The sequence below is a fragment of the Arabidopsis thaliana genome, chromosome 5 (assembly GCF_000001735.4).
Source record: "Arabidopsis thaliana chromosome 5, partial sequence".
In the NCBI taxonomy this organism is placed as follows: domain Eukaryota; kingdom Viridiplantae; phylum Streptophyta; class Magnoliopsida; order Brassicales; family Brassicaceae; genus Arabidopsis; species Arabidopsis thaliana.
In genome coordinates this window covers 9,071,866-9,084,907 of record NC_003076.8, presented here as the reverse complement: position 1 = coordinate 9,084,907, position 13,042 = coordinate 9,071,866, and the positions used below count along the sequence as shown (strand labels likewise).

The 13,042-nt window shown below is 34.3% G+C and overlaps 4 protein-coding genes across 7 annotated transcripts; 2 read left to right on the top strand and 2 right to left on the bottom strand.

The window, feature by feature from the left end:
• The first annotated feature begins 2,523 nt into the window (after positions 1–2,523).
• On the top strand, positions 2,524–5,456 carry TGG1 (thioglucoside glucohydrolase 1). Of its 2 annotated transcripts, none has more exons than NM_180746.3 (12): positions 2,524–2,731; positions 2,836–2,896; positions 3,013–3,074; positions 3,179–3,254; positions 3,355–3,520; positions 3,604–3,859; positions 3,969–4,084; positions 4,167–4,387; positions 4,471–4,505; positions 4,595–4,694; positions 4,793–4,895; positions 4,972–5,456. In NM_180746.3, exons 1-12 carry the CDS (start codon positions 2,561–2,563, stop codon positions 5,228–5,230), a joined length of 1,626 nt encoding a protein of 541 aa, NP_851077.1. In that variant the 5' UTR covers positions 2,524–2,560; the 3' UTR covers positions 5,231–5,456. The 2 variants fall into 2 exon arrangements, with proteins under 2 accessions (NP_851077.1, NP_197972.2); NM_122501.3 differs by having other exon boundaries at positions 4,793–4,899; positions 4,976–5,403.
• Positions 5,457–7,528: 2,072 nt separating this feature from the next.
• Positions 7,529–8,801, top strand: AT5G25990 (core-2/I-branching beta-1,6-N-acetylglucosaminyltransferase family protein; the record flags this gene model as incomplete). The annotated part of the gene is made up of 3 exons (NM_122500.1): positions 7,529–7,654; positions 8,514–8,608; positions 8,717–8,801. The coding sequence occupies 3 exons, from the start codon at positions 7,529–7,531 to the stop codon at positions 8,799–8,801; spliced, it is 306 nt and encodes a 101-aa protein (NP_197971.1).
• AT5G25995 (uncharacterized protein) lies at positions 7,782–8,077 on the bottom strand (the record flags this gene model as incomplete). Its single annotated transcript, NM_001343956.1, has 1 exon — positions 7,782–8,077. One exon carries the CDS (start codon positions 8,075–8,077, stop codon positions 7,889–7,891), a length of 189 nt encoding a protein of 62 aa, NP_001330465.1. The 3' UTR covers positions 7,782–7,888.
• Positions 8,802–9,130: 329 nt separating the features above from the next.
• Positions 9,131–12,200, bottom strand: TGG2 (glucoside glucohydrolase 2). Of its 3 annotated transcripts, none has more exons than NM_122499.4 (12): positions 11,972–12,200; positions 11,814–11,874; positions 11,586–11,647; positions 11,425–11,500; positions 11,166–11,331; positions 10,807–11,062; positions 10,602–10,714; positions 10,280–10,497; positions 10,141–10,175; positions 9,965–10,064; positions 9,769–9,874; positions 9,131–9,674 (listed from the first exon to the last, which is right to left on the bottom strand). In NM_122499.4, the coding sequence occupies exons 1-12, from the start codon at positions 12,176–12,178 to the stop codon at positions 9,431–9,433; spliced, it is 1,644 nt and encodes a 547-aa protein (NP_568479.1). In that variant the 5' UTR covers positions 12,179–12,200; the 3' UTR covers positions 9,131–9,430. The 3 variants fall into 3 exon arrangements, with proteins under 3 accessions (NP_568479.1, NP_851076.2, NP_001031940.1); NM_180745.2 differs by having other exon boundaries at positions 9,218–9,670; positions 9,765–9,874; positions 11,972–12,181; NM_001036863.1 differs by having other exon boundaries at positions 9,218–9,667; positions 9,765–9,874; positions 11,972–12,181.
• Between the last annotated feature and the right edge of the window lie 842 nt (positions 12,201–13,042).

Genomic DNA, 13,042 nt, shown 5'->3' with positions numbered 1-13,042 from the left:
AGCTAAGATCATCTTTTCATATGCCCAAAATTCCCTAGTTAGTCTTGTTTAGTTCATATTTTCTTGTACCTAATTGCTTTATTTCATGTAAGCAATATCGCATGTACGTATACGATGTATTTTTATATAACCCTAGTTCTTAAATATTTGTAATGCTTATTAAAAATCACAGGTTTTCATCTTAAAACAAATTGGCAATAAGTAAAAAAATTTAATGTTGAATTTATCAAACTTCCAATGTGGGACAATTTCCCTATCTAATAAGTCTTTGAGAATTTGTGAGAAACGGTCTAACAAGAACAATCCAAACTTAATATATTGGAAATACCATAACAAGACGGATCACTTATACGAACCGCAGAGGTGAGAAACCCCTTTATTTGGAAAAGTGTCTAGTGGGTCAATCTGGCTCTGATACCATATTAGAAATTATAGGCTTTCAACTCAAAACCAATTGACAATGAGAGGAGAATATTAGTGTAGAATTTACTACAAGCATTATATAATATTAATATATATCAAATTACAACTTTAAAATATAAAGTATCATATTTTGTTTTATTCCTAATATGATCTAATTTAGGAAATAAAAACTCTAATACATGTATAGTACGTACACTGATATGTGCCCTCTTGGGAGGAAAATTGCGGAACCGCATTTTTGCGGGAAAAATATTGACTCACGTTTTTGTGGAAACTATACGGAATCACATATTTTTGCGAGAAAAATTCATTCTCTTATTTTTAGCTGGAAATTATGAACCGTATTGTTAGCAAAGAACTATAGAATTATGTTTTGACGCTAAAAAGCGAACTCGCATTTTTTGCGGAAAAATGGTGAGATCGTGTATTTGACAGAAATTTTGATTTTGAGAGAGAATGAGAGATCGATGATGAAAGATGTGAGAAATTTGTGTTTGCTTCTGTTTACTAAAATTGGTTTAAACATTTTATTCAGTTATATTTGGTTTACACATTTGGTTATTTTGTCAATTTGGTTATGGGTAATCCACTAATCTATTTCAACCAATTATTCCAACCCAAATCATTACACTCATTAATCCATTGATTCATTAATTATCAAATTTCCAACAACTCATTAGATCCATGAGTTGGATTGGTTTGGGTTGAGTTGAAAAATTAACTTCAATTCATTTTGACATACCTATAATATGGTATATCATACGAACCACCTAAAATATGTGATGCATGCACTTATTAAATTGCATTTTACACCATGTTTTTGTTTAAGTACGTCAACATTGAATTAGCACAATGTATACGTACAAAAAAGACTACTTTCATGGTAATTTAATATTCTAACTCAACAAGATATCATAGAATGCAATAAGAAGTTGTCATTGCAATGAGGTACTATCAAAATTCTAAAAGTCTCAATTGTGTAATTTTCCCTAAGAAATAGGGAAAATACCATTTAAATATCAAACATTTACAAAATGCTAAACAATGTTCAAATTTTCTTTCTATACTTCTTAAGTTTTAAATACGAAATTTCTTTCACAGTACCAAATTAAAACTTTGTTAATATCATCGGATATTTCTAAAAAAGGAAATAATTTACATGATCCTCAATCCCCGAAAAAAAGTATGGAAGATAACAGTTCTGCATATGATAAAGCACCTCCAATTTTAATAACGATTAAAAAAAAGCAAAAGGGTGGTTGGTTTATATTTATTGTCTTTTGGATAGAGAGTCTCTAGTTTCATGTGATAAAGTATCGATCGCCCAAAATCCATTCATACGAGATATGCTGTGCTGTGAGGTGTGAGCGGTAAGGCTCGTGATGAATGGCAAACGATTCATGTAACTATTTTCTTTTATTATCTTAACAAAGTCGTTGTTACTCTAAATTTAACACTTGATCATATTTCTAATATGTATATTCTGAATAATGGCATGGCGTCAATTCTAACTTATGAGACTTTAAACTTATAATGTTCACTTTCTCGGTAGCAAAAACGCTTCTCTTTGCCCCTTAAGTAGAAGGACAAGAAATCTATTTTTTGTTTCATTGCTCCCGTTTCCTCACATCTGCACTTGCTAAGCCAACCTTGGCTTACTTATGACCACCTCGAGAAGAACCTATTTGAAAACAGTCTAATGCCACAAACCAATCTTGATGCATGGACTTCTAGTTTTGCGAGAACGTTTAATACATATTATACTGTATGACTGTTGACCAATCAATTGAAAATGTGACTTAGTTTGTGCTGCAAGTCGTGTTCCGTATGAGGATAACATGAGATAACGATAGTAATTAACAGTTCACAACTGAGTAAAAGAATGCAACACATTAAAATGATCAATTGAAAAGCAAAGCAGTCCGAAAAGTGTAAACAAACATTTAAAAATAAAAAATTGTTACATTCAGGTAGAGTAAGCAATCCCACGGGATTCATGTCACCTTAACCTCCCAAAATATCATGACGCTAAGACAAGGTAATGTATACGTCACTCTTCTCTAACAAAGGCTATATAAACCCTAGATTGGCACTAGGCTTCCATGCAACACAAAAACATACACACTACTAATAAACCATGAAGCTTCTTATGCTCGCCTTTGTTTTTCTATTAGCTTTGGCGACTTGTAAAGGTGACGAGTTTGTTTGTGAAGAGAACGAGCCATTCACATGTAACCAAACTAAACTTTTCAACAGTGGCAATTTCGAAAAAGGCTTCATCTTCGGTGTTGCATCTTCTGCTTACCAGGCATGTTACAAATCACCCATTGTGTTTCCATATTTGACGTATAGAAAAACCATCCAAACACTAATTAAAATCCAACGTTGCATGGTTATTTCTTTTCATTTCAGGTGGAAGGCGGTAGAGGCCGTGGACTTAACGTTTGGGATAGCTTCACTCACCGATTCCCAGGTTTGTCGCTTGCATGGTTGCTATATATATACATATATTTGCTTACAAATCCATATCAGAGGTATGTTGGATATATGTCTCTATATATTCATAGTAATCTCTTTGTACCCTATCAGAGAAAGGTGGAGCTGATTTGGGAAATGGAGACACTACTTGTGACTCATATACTCTTTGGCAGGTTTGTTCCTTAGTACATATATATGCAAGCTAACGTACACACTAAATTATCTATCAACTATGTGATTGTATATATATATATATATATATATATATAAACTGCAGAAAGATATAGACGTGATGGACGAGCTCAACTCTACTGGCTACAGATTCTCCATTGCGTGGTCAAGACTCCTTCCAAGTATGTACATTATTGCTCCATGTATATCTATTGTAATATACTAGTATTCCATTGCAATTGTTTGGAAGAGTAAATAAACGATATTTATATATATGAGCAGAAGGAAAGAGGAGCAGGGGAGTGAACCCAGGAGCTATTAAGTACTACAACGGTCTCATAGATGGCCTCGTCGCAAAGAATATGACGCCCTTTGTTACCCTCTTTCATTGGGACCTTCCTCAAACACTACAAGATGAATATAACGGTTTCTTGAACAAAACGATCGTGTATGTTGTTGATGCCATGTCGCTTATAAAGAATGATAACAACATATTCTTGCACTAACGAAATGATTTTATAATATGCTCAGAGACGATTTCAAGGATTACGCGGATCTATGTTTCGAGTTATTTGGTGATAGGGTAAAGAACTGGATCACCATCAACCAGCTATACACAGTGCCTACTAGAGGATATGCATTGGGAACAGATGCACCCGGTCGATGTTCTCCTAAGATTGACGTTAGATGTCCCGGCGGAAATTCGTCAACAGAACCCTATATTGTTGCACATAACCAGCTTCTTGCTCATGCAGCGGCCGTTGATGTTTACAGGACGAAATATAAGGTGAGTTCTCCTTTTTTTAAAAAGGTGTAACCTAATCTAACCTAACCTAACCCTTCTATTGATCCAATCATCATTTCATTGTGTAATATAAATGTCTGCGTGACCACAGGATGACCAAAAAGGTATGATTGGACCAGTGATGATAACTAGATGGTTTCTTCCATTTGATCATAGTCAAGAGAGCAAAGATGCAACTGAGCGGGCTAAAATATTTTTCCATGGATGGTATATATATATAAAAAAAATGAAATGATTTTATAACAGTTATATGTATATATAAGCTAATAAACATATAAATGTACATCAGGTTCATGGGGCCTCTAACAGAAGGTAAATACCCAGACATCATGAGGGAATATGTTGGTGATCGGCTTCCAGAGTTCAGTGAAACAGAAGCCGCACTTGTAAAGGGTTCATATGATTTTCTTGGTCTCAACTATTACGTCACTCAATACGCCCAAAATAATCAGACGATTGTTCCTTCGGACGTACACACTGCCTTGATGGACTCACGCACAACTCTCACATGTACCACTCTATTTCTCCTTAGTTACAATCTTTCTATATAACATTTTTAGTGACCATCAATTATTTCACCCTTGTGTTCACAGCTAAAAATGCAACTGGTCATGCTCCTGGTCCACCGGTATGTATTATCCGTTTTTTACATTTATGTTTAAGCAAAAATAACGTTCATTTTTTCTTTTTTCTGATGTATATACTTTATTTTCTCAGTTCAATGCAGCCAGTTACTACTACCCAAAAGGCATTTACTACGTAATGGATTACTTCAAAACCACTTACGGTGACCCTTTAATATATGTCACTGAGAATGGTGAGTTCTACTCTCTTTCAACTATACATTTTTAGTGTATTAATTCACAGTTGGTCCAAGAAATTGAATCAAAATATTGTCTACTTGGTACATGTTAGGATTTAGTACCCCAGGTGATGAGGACTTTGAGAAGGCTACTGCCGATTACAAGCGGATTGATTATCTCTGTAGTCATCTCTGTTTCCTCAGTAAAGTCATCAAGTGAGTGGATGATATATACTCTTCTTCTACTCTTGCTCTTTATATATACATAATGATTAACTGTTCCTGTTTGTAGGGAGAAGAATGTCAACGTGAAAGGATATTTTGCTTGGTCTCTTGGGGATAATTACGAATTCTGTAACGGATTTACCGTCAGATTCGGACTAAGTTACGTTGATTTCGCAAATATCACTGGTGATAGAGACCTCAAAGCATCTGGCAAATGGTTCCAGAAGTTCATAAACGTTACCGACGAAGACTCTACGAACCAAGATCTACTCCGCTCAAGCGTCTCCTCCAAGAACCGTGATCGGAAGAGTCTTGCAGATGCATGAAATATCCAATCCACTATATGTCCACCAAGATCATCTTCATGTTTCCTCTTTCTACTTGCTCCATAGATAAGGAGCTTTTTCTACCATATGTATTAAAATAAAATCCTAATAAAAGATGATCAATAATAATAAAGACTTTGTTTACTACATTTATGTTGGAAGAGAAAAGAACCAAATAGAACCAATCCACAAGTGAAATATCCAAACTCGGATCTCACATCCATAGTATGCATATAATTTAACTAGACAAAATTCTTTTATAGAAACATACAGAAGAACAAAACATAAATTGGTCTTTGAATCAATAGATTATGTGCGGTCTTGTTTTTGGAAACCAAAGTTCTGACAAAATCTCAATCTTCCCAGTTGTTATTTGTTCATTGTCTAATTAATGCTGCTCTCGATATTTTCCAAGTGTAGGGCTTCACTTGTGTCAAAATTTCCCAAGGACTATTGTTTATATATAGGGTTAGAATGTCATTGAACTAGTTGTAAGCATATGTTTAGAGGAAATCATTTGATATATCTATACCTACTAAATATTATATCAATGAAAATTTGATATTCTCAAAAAAAATGAAAATTTTATATTCTCATGTAATATTCTTTAATCTGCTTTCTTTTGCCAAGCTAAGTACGATACATGGTTGTGCTTACGTTTATATATCATAGGTAAAAATACAAAGGCTTCAACTTTGTCTAGGATGCATTGACGACGACCTATACAAAATCCATGGTGGAGACTGGAGAGATTGATAAATTAGAATATGCATACTCTCACTTAAATTTGTCCATTGAGAGTATGAGTATGAATATGCATACTCCATGTTGCGGCCATTCTTCATCTAGTGAGTGAAAAGGTATGTTTGCTTTTGTTTTTTTAGACTATGTGCAATGGAGGTCTTTAGATTTTGTTTTCAATAAATTATTCAACTGTTTAATTATTACAATATAGCTTCGACAACAACACAAATCTAATGTATTTAGATGGTTTCATATTTTTAAATAGAAAATCAGTTTGCAAAACAAACAATTAGTACTACGTACCTTAGATTTGTATTAATGATGGTGTTGAAAAAACAAAAAAAAATCATTTGTGGATTCAACATAGTTAAAGATTCAACATGTTGAAAACAAAATATGAGACCACATGTGACATGTGTTTTTTTTTACTTGATGTAGAAATTTATAAGATTTTTATTTTACTCCTATATAAGATCAATTATTGTATAAACTAATTTAATTTTTATGGTTTATATCAAAATATCAAAACGCTTTATTTTTATTTTCTCTACAAATAAAGACTTGTTTCACTTGATTTGAACATAGAGAACAATATCTAATTTATTATAAATTTGTTTCCCTCATAATGTTTTTTTTTATTATCTTCACATACACTTTTGTTTTAACTTTCAGACATCTCTTTAAAAAATACATCTCAACAATAAGATTATAAAATAAATGACAAATTTAATTAAATTTTAGTTACCTTAATTTAATTTCACTTGATAAGTTATTTTAATATGTAACTAAAAATATTTAAGAAAATCAGAATATGAGATTAAAAAAATTATGGGGTAGGATGCTGGATTTTATTATTAAATAAATCATTGTAGAAGTTAAAATTTAATAGATGTTAAATGATTAGGTACAAGAGAATAGAATGTTAAAAAGAAAAGAAAAACTTTGGAAAAAACAAACCAATGTATAGTAGCACACCTTATAATCTAGTCCCGCCGCAGCACTTAGAACTACAATATTTTTTGGATTTTGTATTATTTTTTTTAATATACATTAACTTTGGCAAAATGGACTATAAAAATCAAAACATCACATAAAACAGAAATTAGAGCTCGGAACTAGTTAAAATCACCAGAGACATCAAATTCCATCGAGGAATTCCAGCGTTAATAAAGGGCACTACTTCACTTCTCTTTTGGCGGCTCGGTCAAATTCTGTAACCAGTGTGAACGATTCTGTTTCGAAACCTTAGAGCATCCGCAACGCAAGGTTTTAAGCTGGTTCTTATGTTTAATCCTATTTAAAATTAATGTTTTAATGGGTATTATCTCAAGAGCGCCTCTTAGGTAAGAGCTAAAAAATTAAAGTAAGAGGCGGCACGTGTCGCTCATTAAGAAAGTGAGGAAGAAATATAAAAGCAAAAAAATCTACTCTCTTCCTCTTCCTCTTCCTTCTCTCTATCTCTTTAACTCGATTCCTTCTCTGTATCTCTGCCTCAAATTGAAACAATCGAAGGAGTCTCTAATTTTTCTGAACTTCGGCCATCCTTCCGCCGTTATGTCATCATCTCCACCTACACTGGCTCTCCACGGTGACTTTCGTTCATCTAATCGGCGAGTTCGTCTTCAACAAAACGACAATCTCGTCAAGAAGCTTCCTGATCAGCTTCATCACAATGTTATGGTGAGTATTTATCCTTTCAGTTCTTCTATTTATAATTCAATTTTGCTCCTGTTTTAATGTATATGATGATTATGTGTTCTCTCTTTTCTATTTCAATTGTAGGATATATGTTATTGTTATATAATATCGTTCTGCTATGAGGTTTAAGAGTTTACCAGTAAGCTATTGAGGTTAGTTGTGGAGTTCAAATTGGTTTACACTGAAGCAATGGATTTTTTGGTGGCTCTCAACACTCTAACCCGGTGGCTCCACCATGCAAGATATTGAATCCCACTGTTTGATGAAATCAGCTGTTCTCCGTAACCTCTCCGATTTCGTCACATACGCTCCTGAGATTCCTTTCACTGAATCTGTTGAGAAAACTATGCTGCTATTAAGGTTTTCATAGCTCACAAGGTTAAGCTTTATTGCAAGCATCATCATATTTAGCTTTAATATGTTGTACCTGAATCTCTGAATTATAGTCACTCAAATTAAATATGTGTACGTAGATCATGAATCTATGTTTTGCATTTGACAAGTTTTGATGTGATTATCAACTCTTCAAACACCAATTACACCAAAAAAATTTGACTCTTTTTTTAAGAACCCAATTTAAAATACTACCATTGGACAATGCTAAAAACTAAAATTCTTACCCAAGCTCTAAGTTTAACAGTTTCAAAATTAATAATTAAAAAATTGCTAAAAACCCTTGTTAATATACTACCATTGAGGATGGTCTTAGTATCCTCGGCAGTGGCGGAGGCATGGCTTTGATAGGAGGGTCAGTTGACCCCGATAAAATTTTAAAAATCTATTATATGTCATTATCAATTATTCTACTACAAGAAATTTTGATGCATATATATCCTTCTAGACTTCTACTTTAGCACAAACTTTCGAGTTGACTCGGCGTGGACATGAAAACTTCACCCTCTATGCCTATGCGCTACTCGATATCTCAAACGAATGGTTTGTTCTCCTCACCGAGTCATGCATTCCCCTATTCAACTTCACAACTATCTACACGTACATAACCGAATCAGAGCATAGCTTTATAGGTTAATTTGATCATCCCAGTGCCTATGGCCGAGGCCGCTACTACGGCAACATGGCCCCTGAAGTTTCCATAGACCAATGGAGAAAAGGGTCTCAGTGGTTTTAGATGGAAATTACATTTTAACTCATTTTAAGTTATACACAAACAAATTTGTATGTAAACACACCGAAATGTAAAGAAATAGGAGTATCAAATATATAAAATAATATTAAAAGATGTAGTTATCTTTGATAGAAGTTAAAAATGAAGTATAAGGAAACTTAGTTTAAGATATTAACTAATCCATCATCTTCCTTAAAACATTCTTTGAACTTTACATCATTCTTTTATGTTGTACATCATATCTCCGTCTTCCCCTATAAAATATGAAAATGTAATTAAAGTTGAAAACAAATAGATTTTGTTATCTGGTTACACTAAACAATTTTTGGTTCGTTTTTTTTTGCTCTCTTGTTTTTAAGAAAACAAAAAAAAATTAGTTTTTAAACAAATTTCAGTTTCGGTTTTTTAGTTTTGGTTTTAAAATGATAAACAACTAAGCATTTCGAGTTTAGTTCAATTTTGGTTTCATCGGATTTTTCCCCATCCCATGGCATAATGTAGTATACAAAATATTTATTAAGTTTGATCATCTTTTATTTAATACAGTAGGTAGAAGCTCCTTTTATCTATGGAGCAAGTAGAAAGAAGAGACATGAAGATGATCTCGATGGGCATAAAGTGGTTTTGGTCTTTCATGTGAGGCTCTTCCTATCCCCGTTCTTAAAGGGCAGACTTGAGCGGAGGATATCTTGGTTCTTGGTGGTATCTCTCAAGAACGACTGGTACCATAAGCCAGAAGCTTTGAGGTCTCTATCAGCAGTGACATTATTGAAATCAACGTAACTAAGTCCGAATCTGACGGTGTAGCCGTTGCAGAATTCGTAATTATCCCCAAGAGACCAAACAAAGTATCCTTTCACGTTGACACGCTTCTCCCTAGAAACAAGAACGTTTTGAATGATTGACTGATCATAAATATGTTATATTGATATGGATAAAGAACAACTAAAGAAGAGTAGCATCCACTCACTTGATGGCCTTGCGGAGAAAACATAGATGACTGCAGAGATAATCAATCCGGTTGTAATCGTGAAATGCTTCGGTGAAGGGTATGGGGCCACCGGAGGTACTGAATCCTAATTCCACAGTATTTGAGTCAATATCTTGAACCATTTTTGAAATACACTTAACATGTATAGATGAAAGAGATGAGTAGTAGAACTAACCGTTCTCGGTGACATAGATTAAAGGGTCACCGTATTTGGTTTTGAAGTGCTCCATTACGTTTAACATCCCTCTTGGGTGGTAATAACTGCCTTTAGAGAACTGAGAAAGAGAAGATACTATGAATCATAATATTTTGCGTAAAATGAATGAAATAATAAGGGTGAATCATGCATACCGGTGGACCAGGGGGTTGACCATTTGCATCAAGAGCTGTAAACACAAGGATGATATAACTTGATGGTCACAAAATGTTGTGATTACCAAAATATAGAAAGGTTGTAACTAATGAAATGAAAGTATATAGAGAGTGGTACATGTAAGGTTTGCGAGTGAGTCCGTCATGGCAGTGAGTTTTTCCGGAGGACTTGGGTCAAGGGCGTGGGCGTATTGAGTGACGTAATAGTTGAGACCAAGAAAATCATATGAACCCTTTAAAAGGCGAGCTTCTGTGCTGTTGAACTTTGGAAGCCGATTACCAACAAGTTTCCTCATGATGTATGGGTATTTACCCTTTGTTAGCGGCTCCATGAACCTGATGTACGTACATACATATTTTTATTAATTTACATATTAATTTTTAAAATCATTTCATTTATAAAAAAAAAAATCATTTTATTTTTGGATATTGATATATACCATCCCAAGAAGAATTCTTTGGCCCTCCAAGTTGCTTGTTTGCTCTCTAGAGTGTCATCATATGGTAGAAACCATCTAGTTATCATCACAGGTCCAATCTTCCCTCCTTGGTACTGTGGTCACATAGACATATATATACACAATATTAATTAAAATATTATAGTATTACATCACATGCACCTTTCACAAATATTGGAGACCTGACCTTATATCTCGTCCTGTATAGATCAACGACCGTGGCATGAGCAAGAAGCTGGTTATGCGCAACGATATAGGGTTCGGTGGAAGAATCTCCACCGTAACATCTTTTATCCACCCATTGGGAACATCGACCGGGTGCATCTGTTCCCAATGCATAGCCTCTCGTAGGCACTGTGAAAAGCTGGTTGATGGTGATCCAGTGCTTTACTCTATCACCAAATCTCTCGAAACATAGATCCGCGTAATCTTTGAAATCGTCTCTGCGCATATTTTATATATATATAATCATTTCCTTAATGCAATTTCAAATATTTACGTATTTTGTAATCTTTCTTATTAAGCAGCATGACATCAATAACATACATGATCGTTCTGTCCAAGAAACCTTCATATTCATCTTGCAATGATTGAGGAAGGTCCCAGTGAAAGAGTGTAACGAAAGGCGTTATGTTCCTTGCGATCAGGCCATCTATGAGACCGCTGTAGTAGTTAATACCATCTTCGTTGATTCCCCTACTCCTCTTTCCTTCTGCTCATTTATATATTGTATATTTAATACTCTTCCAAACAATCACAATCCAATGTTACTATATACATATATGGATCAATAATGTGTACATACTTGGAAGGATTCTTGACCACGCAAAGGAGAATCTGTAGCCTTTAACTCCAAGCTCTTCCATCACGTCTAGATCTTTCTGCAGTTTATATACAAAATCATATGTTAATCCACACGCAGTTAATAGATCATTCAGTGCATATATATAGTGATGAGAAATTAACCTGCCAAGTCCGGTATGAGTCACAAGTAGTGTCTCCATTGCCCAAATCGGCTCCACCTTTCTCTGATAGCGTACGTATATAATGACATTACTATGAATGTATAGAGACATATATACATAAGAAATATTTCATATCATATGGATACGTAATATGATACGTCATTTGGACAAAAAAAAAATCATATGGATACGTAAAACTTAATTTATAGGAATCATGCAAATGACAAACCTGGGTATCGGTGAGTGAAGCCATCCCAAACGTTAAGTCCACGACCTCTGCCGCCTTCGATCTGAAATGAAAAGAAACAACCATGCAACGTTGGATTTTAGAGTTTTGACGTTAAATCATTTCGGTCTGGCAATACAATGTGTACTTTTGTTACATGCCTGGTAAGCAGAAGATGCAACACCGAAGATGAAGTCGCTTTCGAAATCTTGTTTGTTGAAACGATCTGTTTGGCTACATGTGAATGGAACGTTCTCTTCGCAAGTAATCTCTTCTTCAGGTTTGCAAGTCGCCACAACTAATAGAATAGCTAAGGCGAACCCAAGAAGCTTCATGGTTAATATGTAGATGTATGTGTTGTGTTGCATGGAAGCCTTGTGCCAATCTAGGGTTTATATAGCCTTTGTAAAGAAGAGTACTGACCTATGCATTACATTGTGCTTATTATTTTCCGGAGGTTTAGGTGACATGAATCCCGTGGGTTCAAGGGTTCACGTACACGTACTCTATCTCAGTGTCACCGATACTAATTCTTTTTCCCACGTTGAGAATGGGTTAGATTATATTTGATATAATGAAAATTTCTTTATCTCAAGCTCTCAACTGTGAACTGTTGATTAAAAATAAAATTAAAATATACTCTTGATATATAAATTAGAAAAAAAAACCGTTGATTATTTCTATTTTTAGAGTTTATTTGGTAAAGAGAAATGGGTTGTGTGACATCTACCAAATCAACACCACACGGATGCCAAGCAGTGCCGGAATACGGGAATAATAATAAAAACATTCATCATGGTTAAAATATACAAATAAATAAATATGAATATTTACCTTTTCAAACAAATATTTATTGGTGGGAAAAGGTAAATTTTGCTAATTTTCTGGTCAATTGAATTTACACCACTTTTTTTTTTTTTTGACAAAAATGTACGCGAAATTTTAATAATTTTATGGGATCAAATGCCACCCCTAATCTCTTCTTGTGCCTATGCCGCCGCGTCAATTTGGGTTGGATTGGGGATTAGCATGGCATGCATCGCAGGTTTGCGCAAAACTAGAAGGATATGGATCAAGATTCCTTGTAGTAGATTTTGTTTGTTTTTTTTTGTGTTTTGGGCAAAGATTCCTTGTAGTAGATTATGCTCATCAAAGCCTCTTAATTAAATTGGACGTACAGTTCATTTGGTTAGTCGAAATAGTCGTATGTTTTACGCTTATTAGAAAATCCG

Excerpts from the sequence above, each read along its gene's own strand:
- TGG1 (NM_180746.3), top strand. The coding sequence starts at position 2,561 with ATGAAGCTTCTTATGCTCGCCTTTGTTTTTCTATTAGCTTTGGCGACT. Across the intron at positions 4,085-4,166 it reads AAAATATTTTTCCATGGATG|GTTCATGGGGCCTCTAACAG; the intron begins GTATATATATAT and ends AATGTACATCAG. Across the intron at positions 4,506-4,594 it reads GTCATGCTCCTGGTCCACCG|TTCAATGCAGCCAGTTACTA; the intron begins GTATGTATTATC and ends TTATTTTCTCAG.
- TGG2 (NM_122499.4), bottom strand. The coding sequence starts at position 12,178 with ATGCAACACAACACATACATCTACATATTAACCATGAAGCTTCTTGGG. Across the intron at positions 11,875-11,971 it reads TTGCATCTTCTGCTTACCAG|ATCGAAGGCGGCAGAGGTCG; the intron begins GCATGTAACAAA and ends TTTTCATTTCAG. Across the intron at positions 9,675-9,768 it reads TTTCTCCGCAAGGCCATCAA|GGAGAAGCGTGTCAACGTGA; the intron begins GTGAGTGGATGC and ends TCTTGTTTCTAG.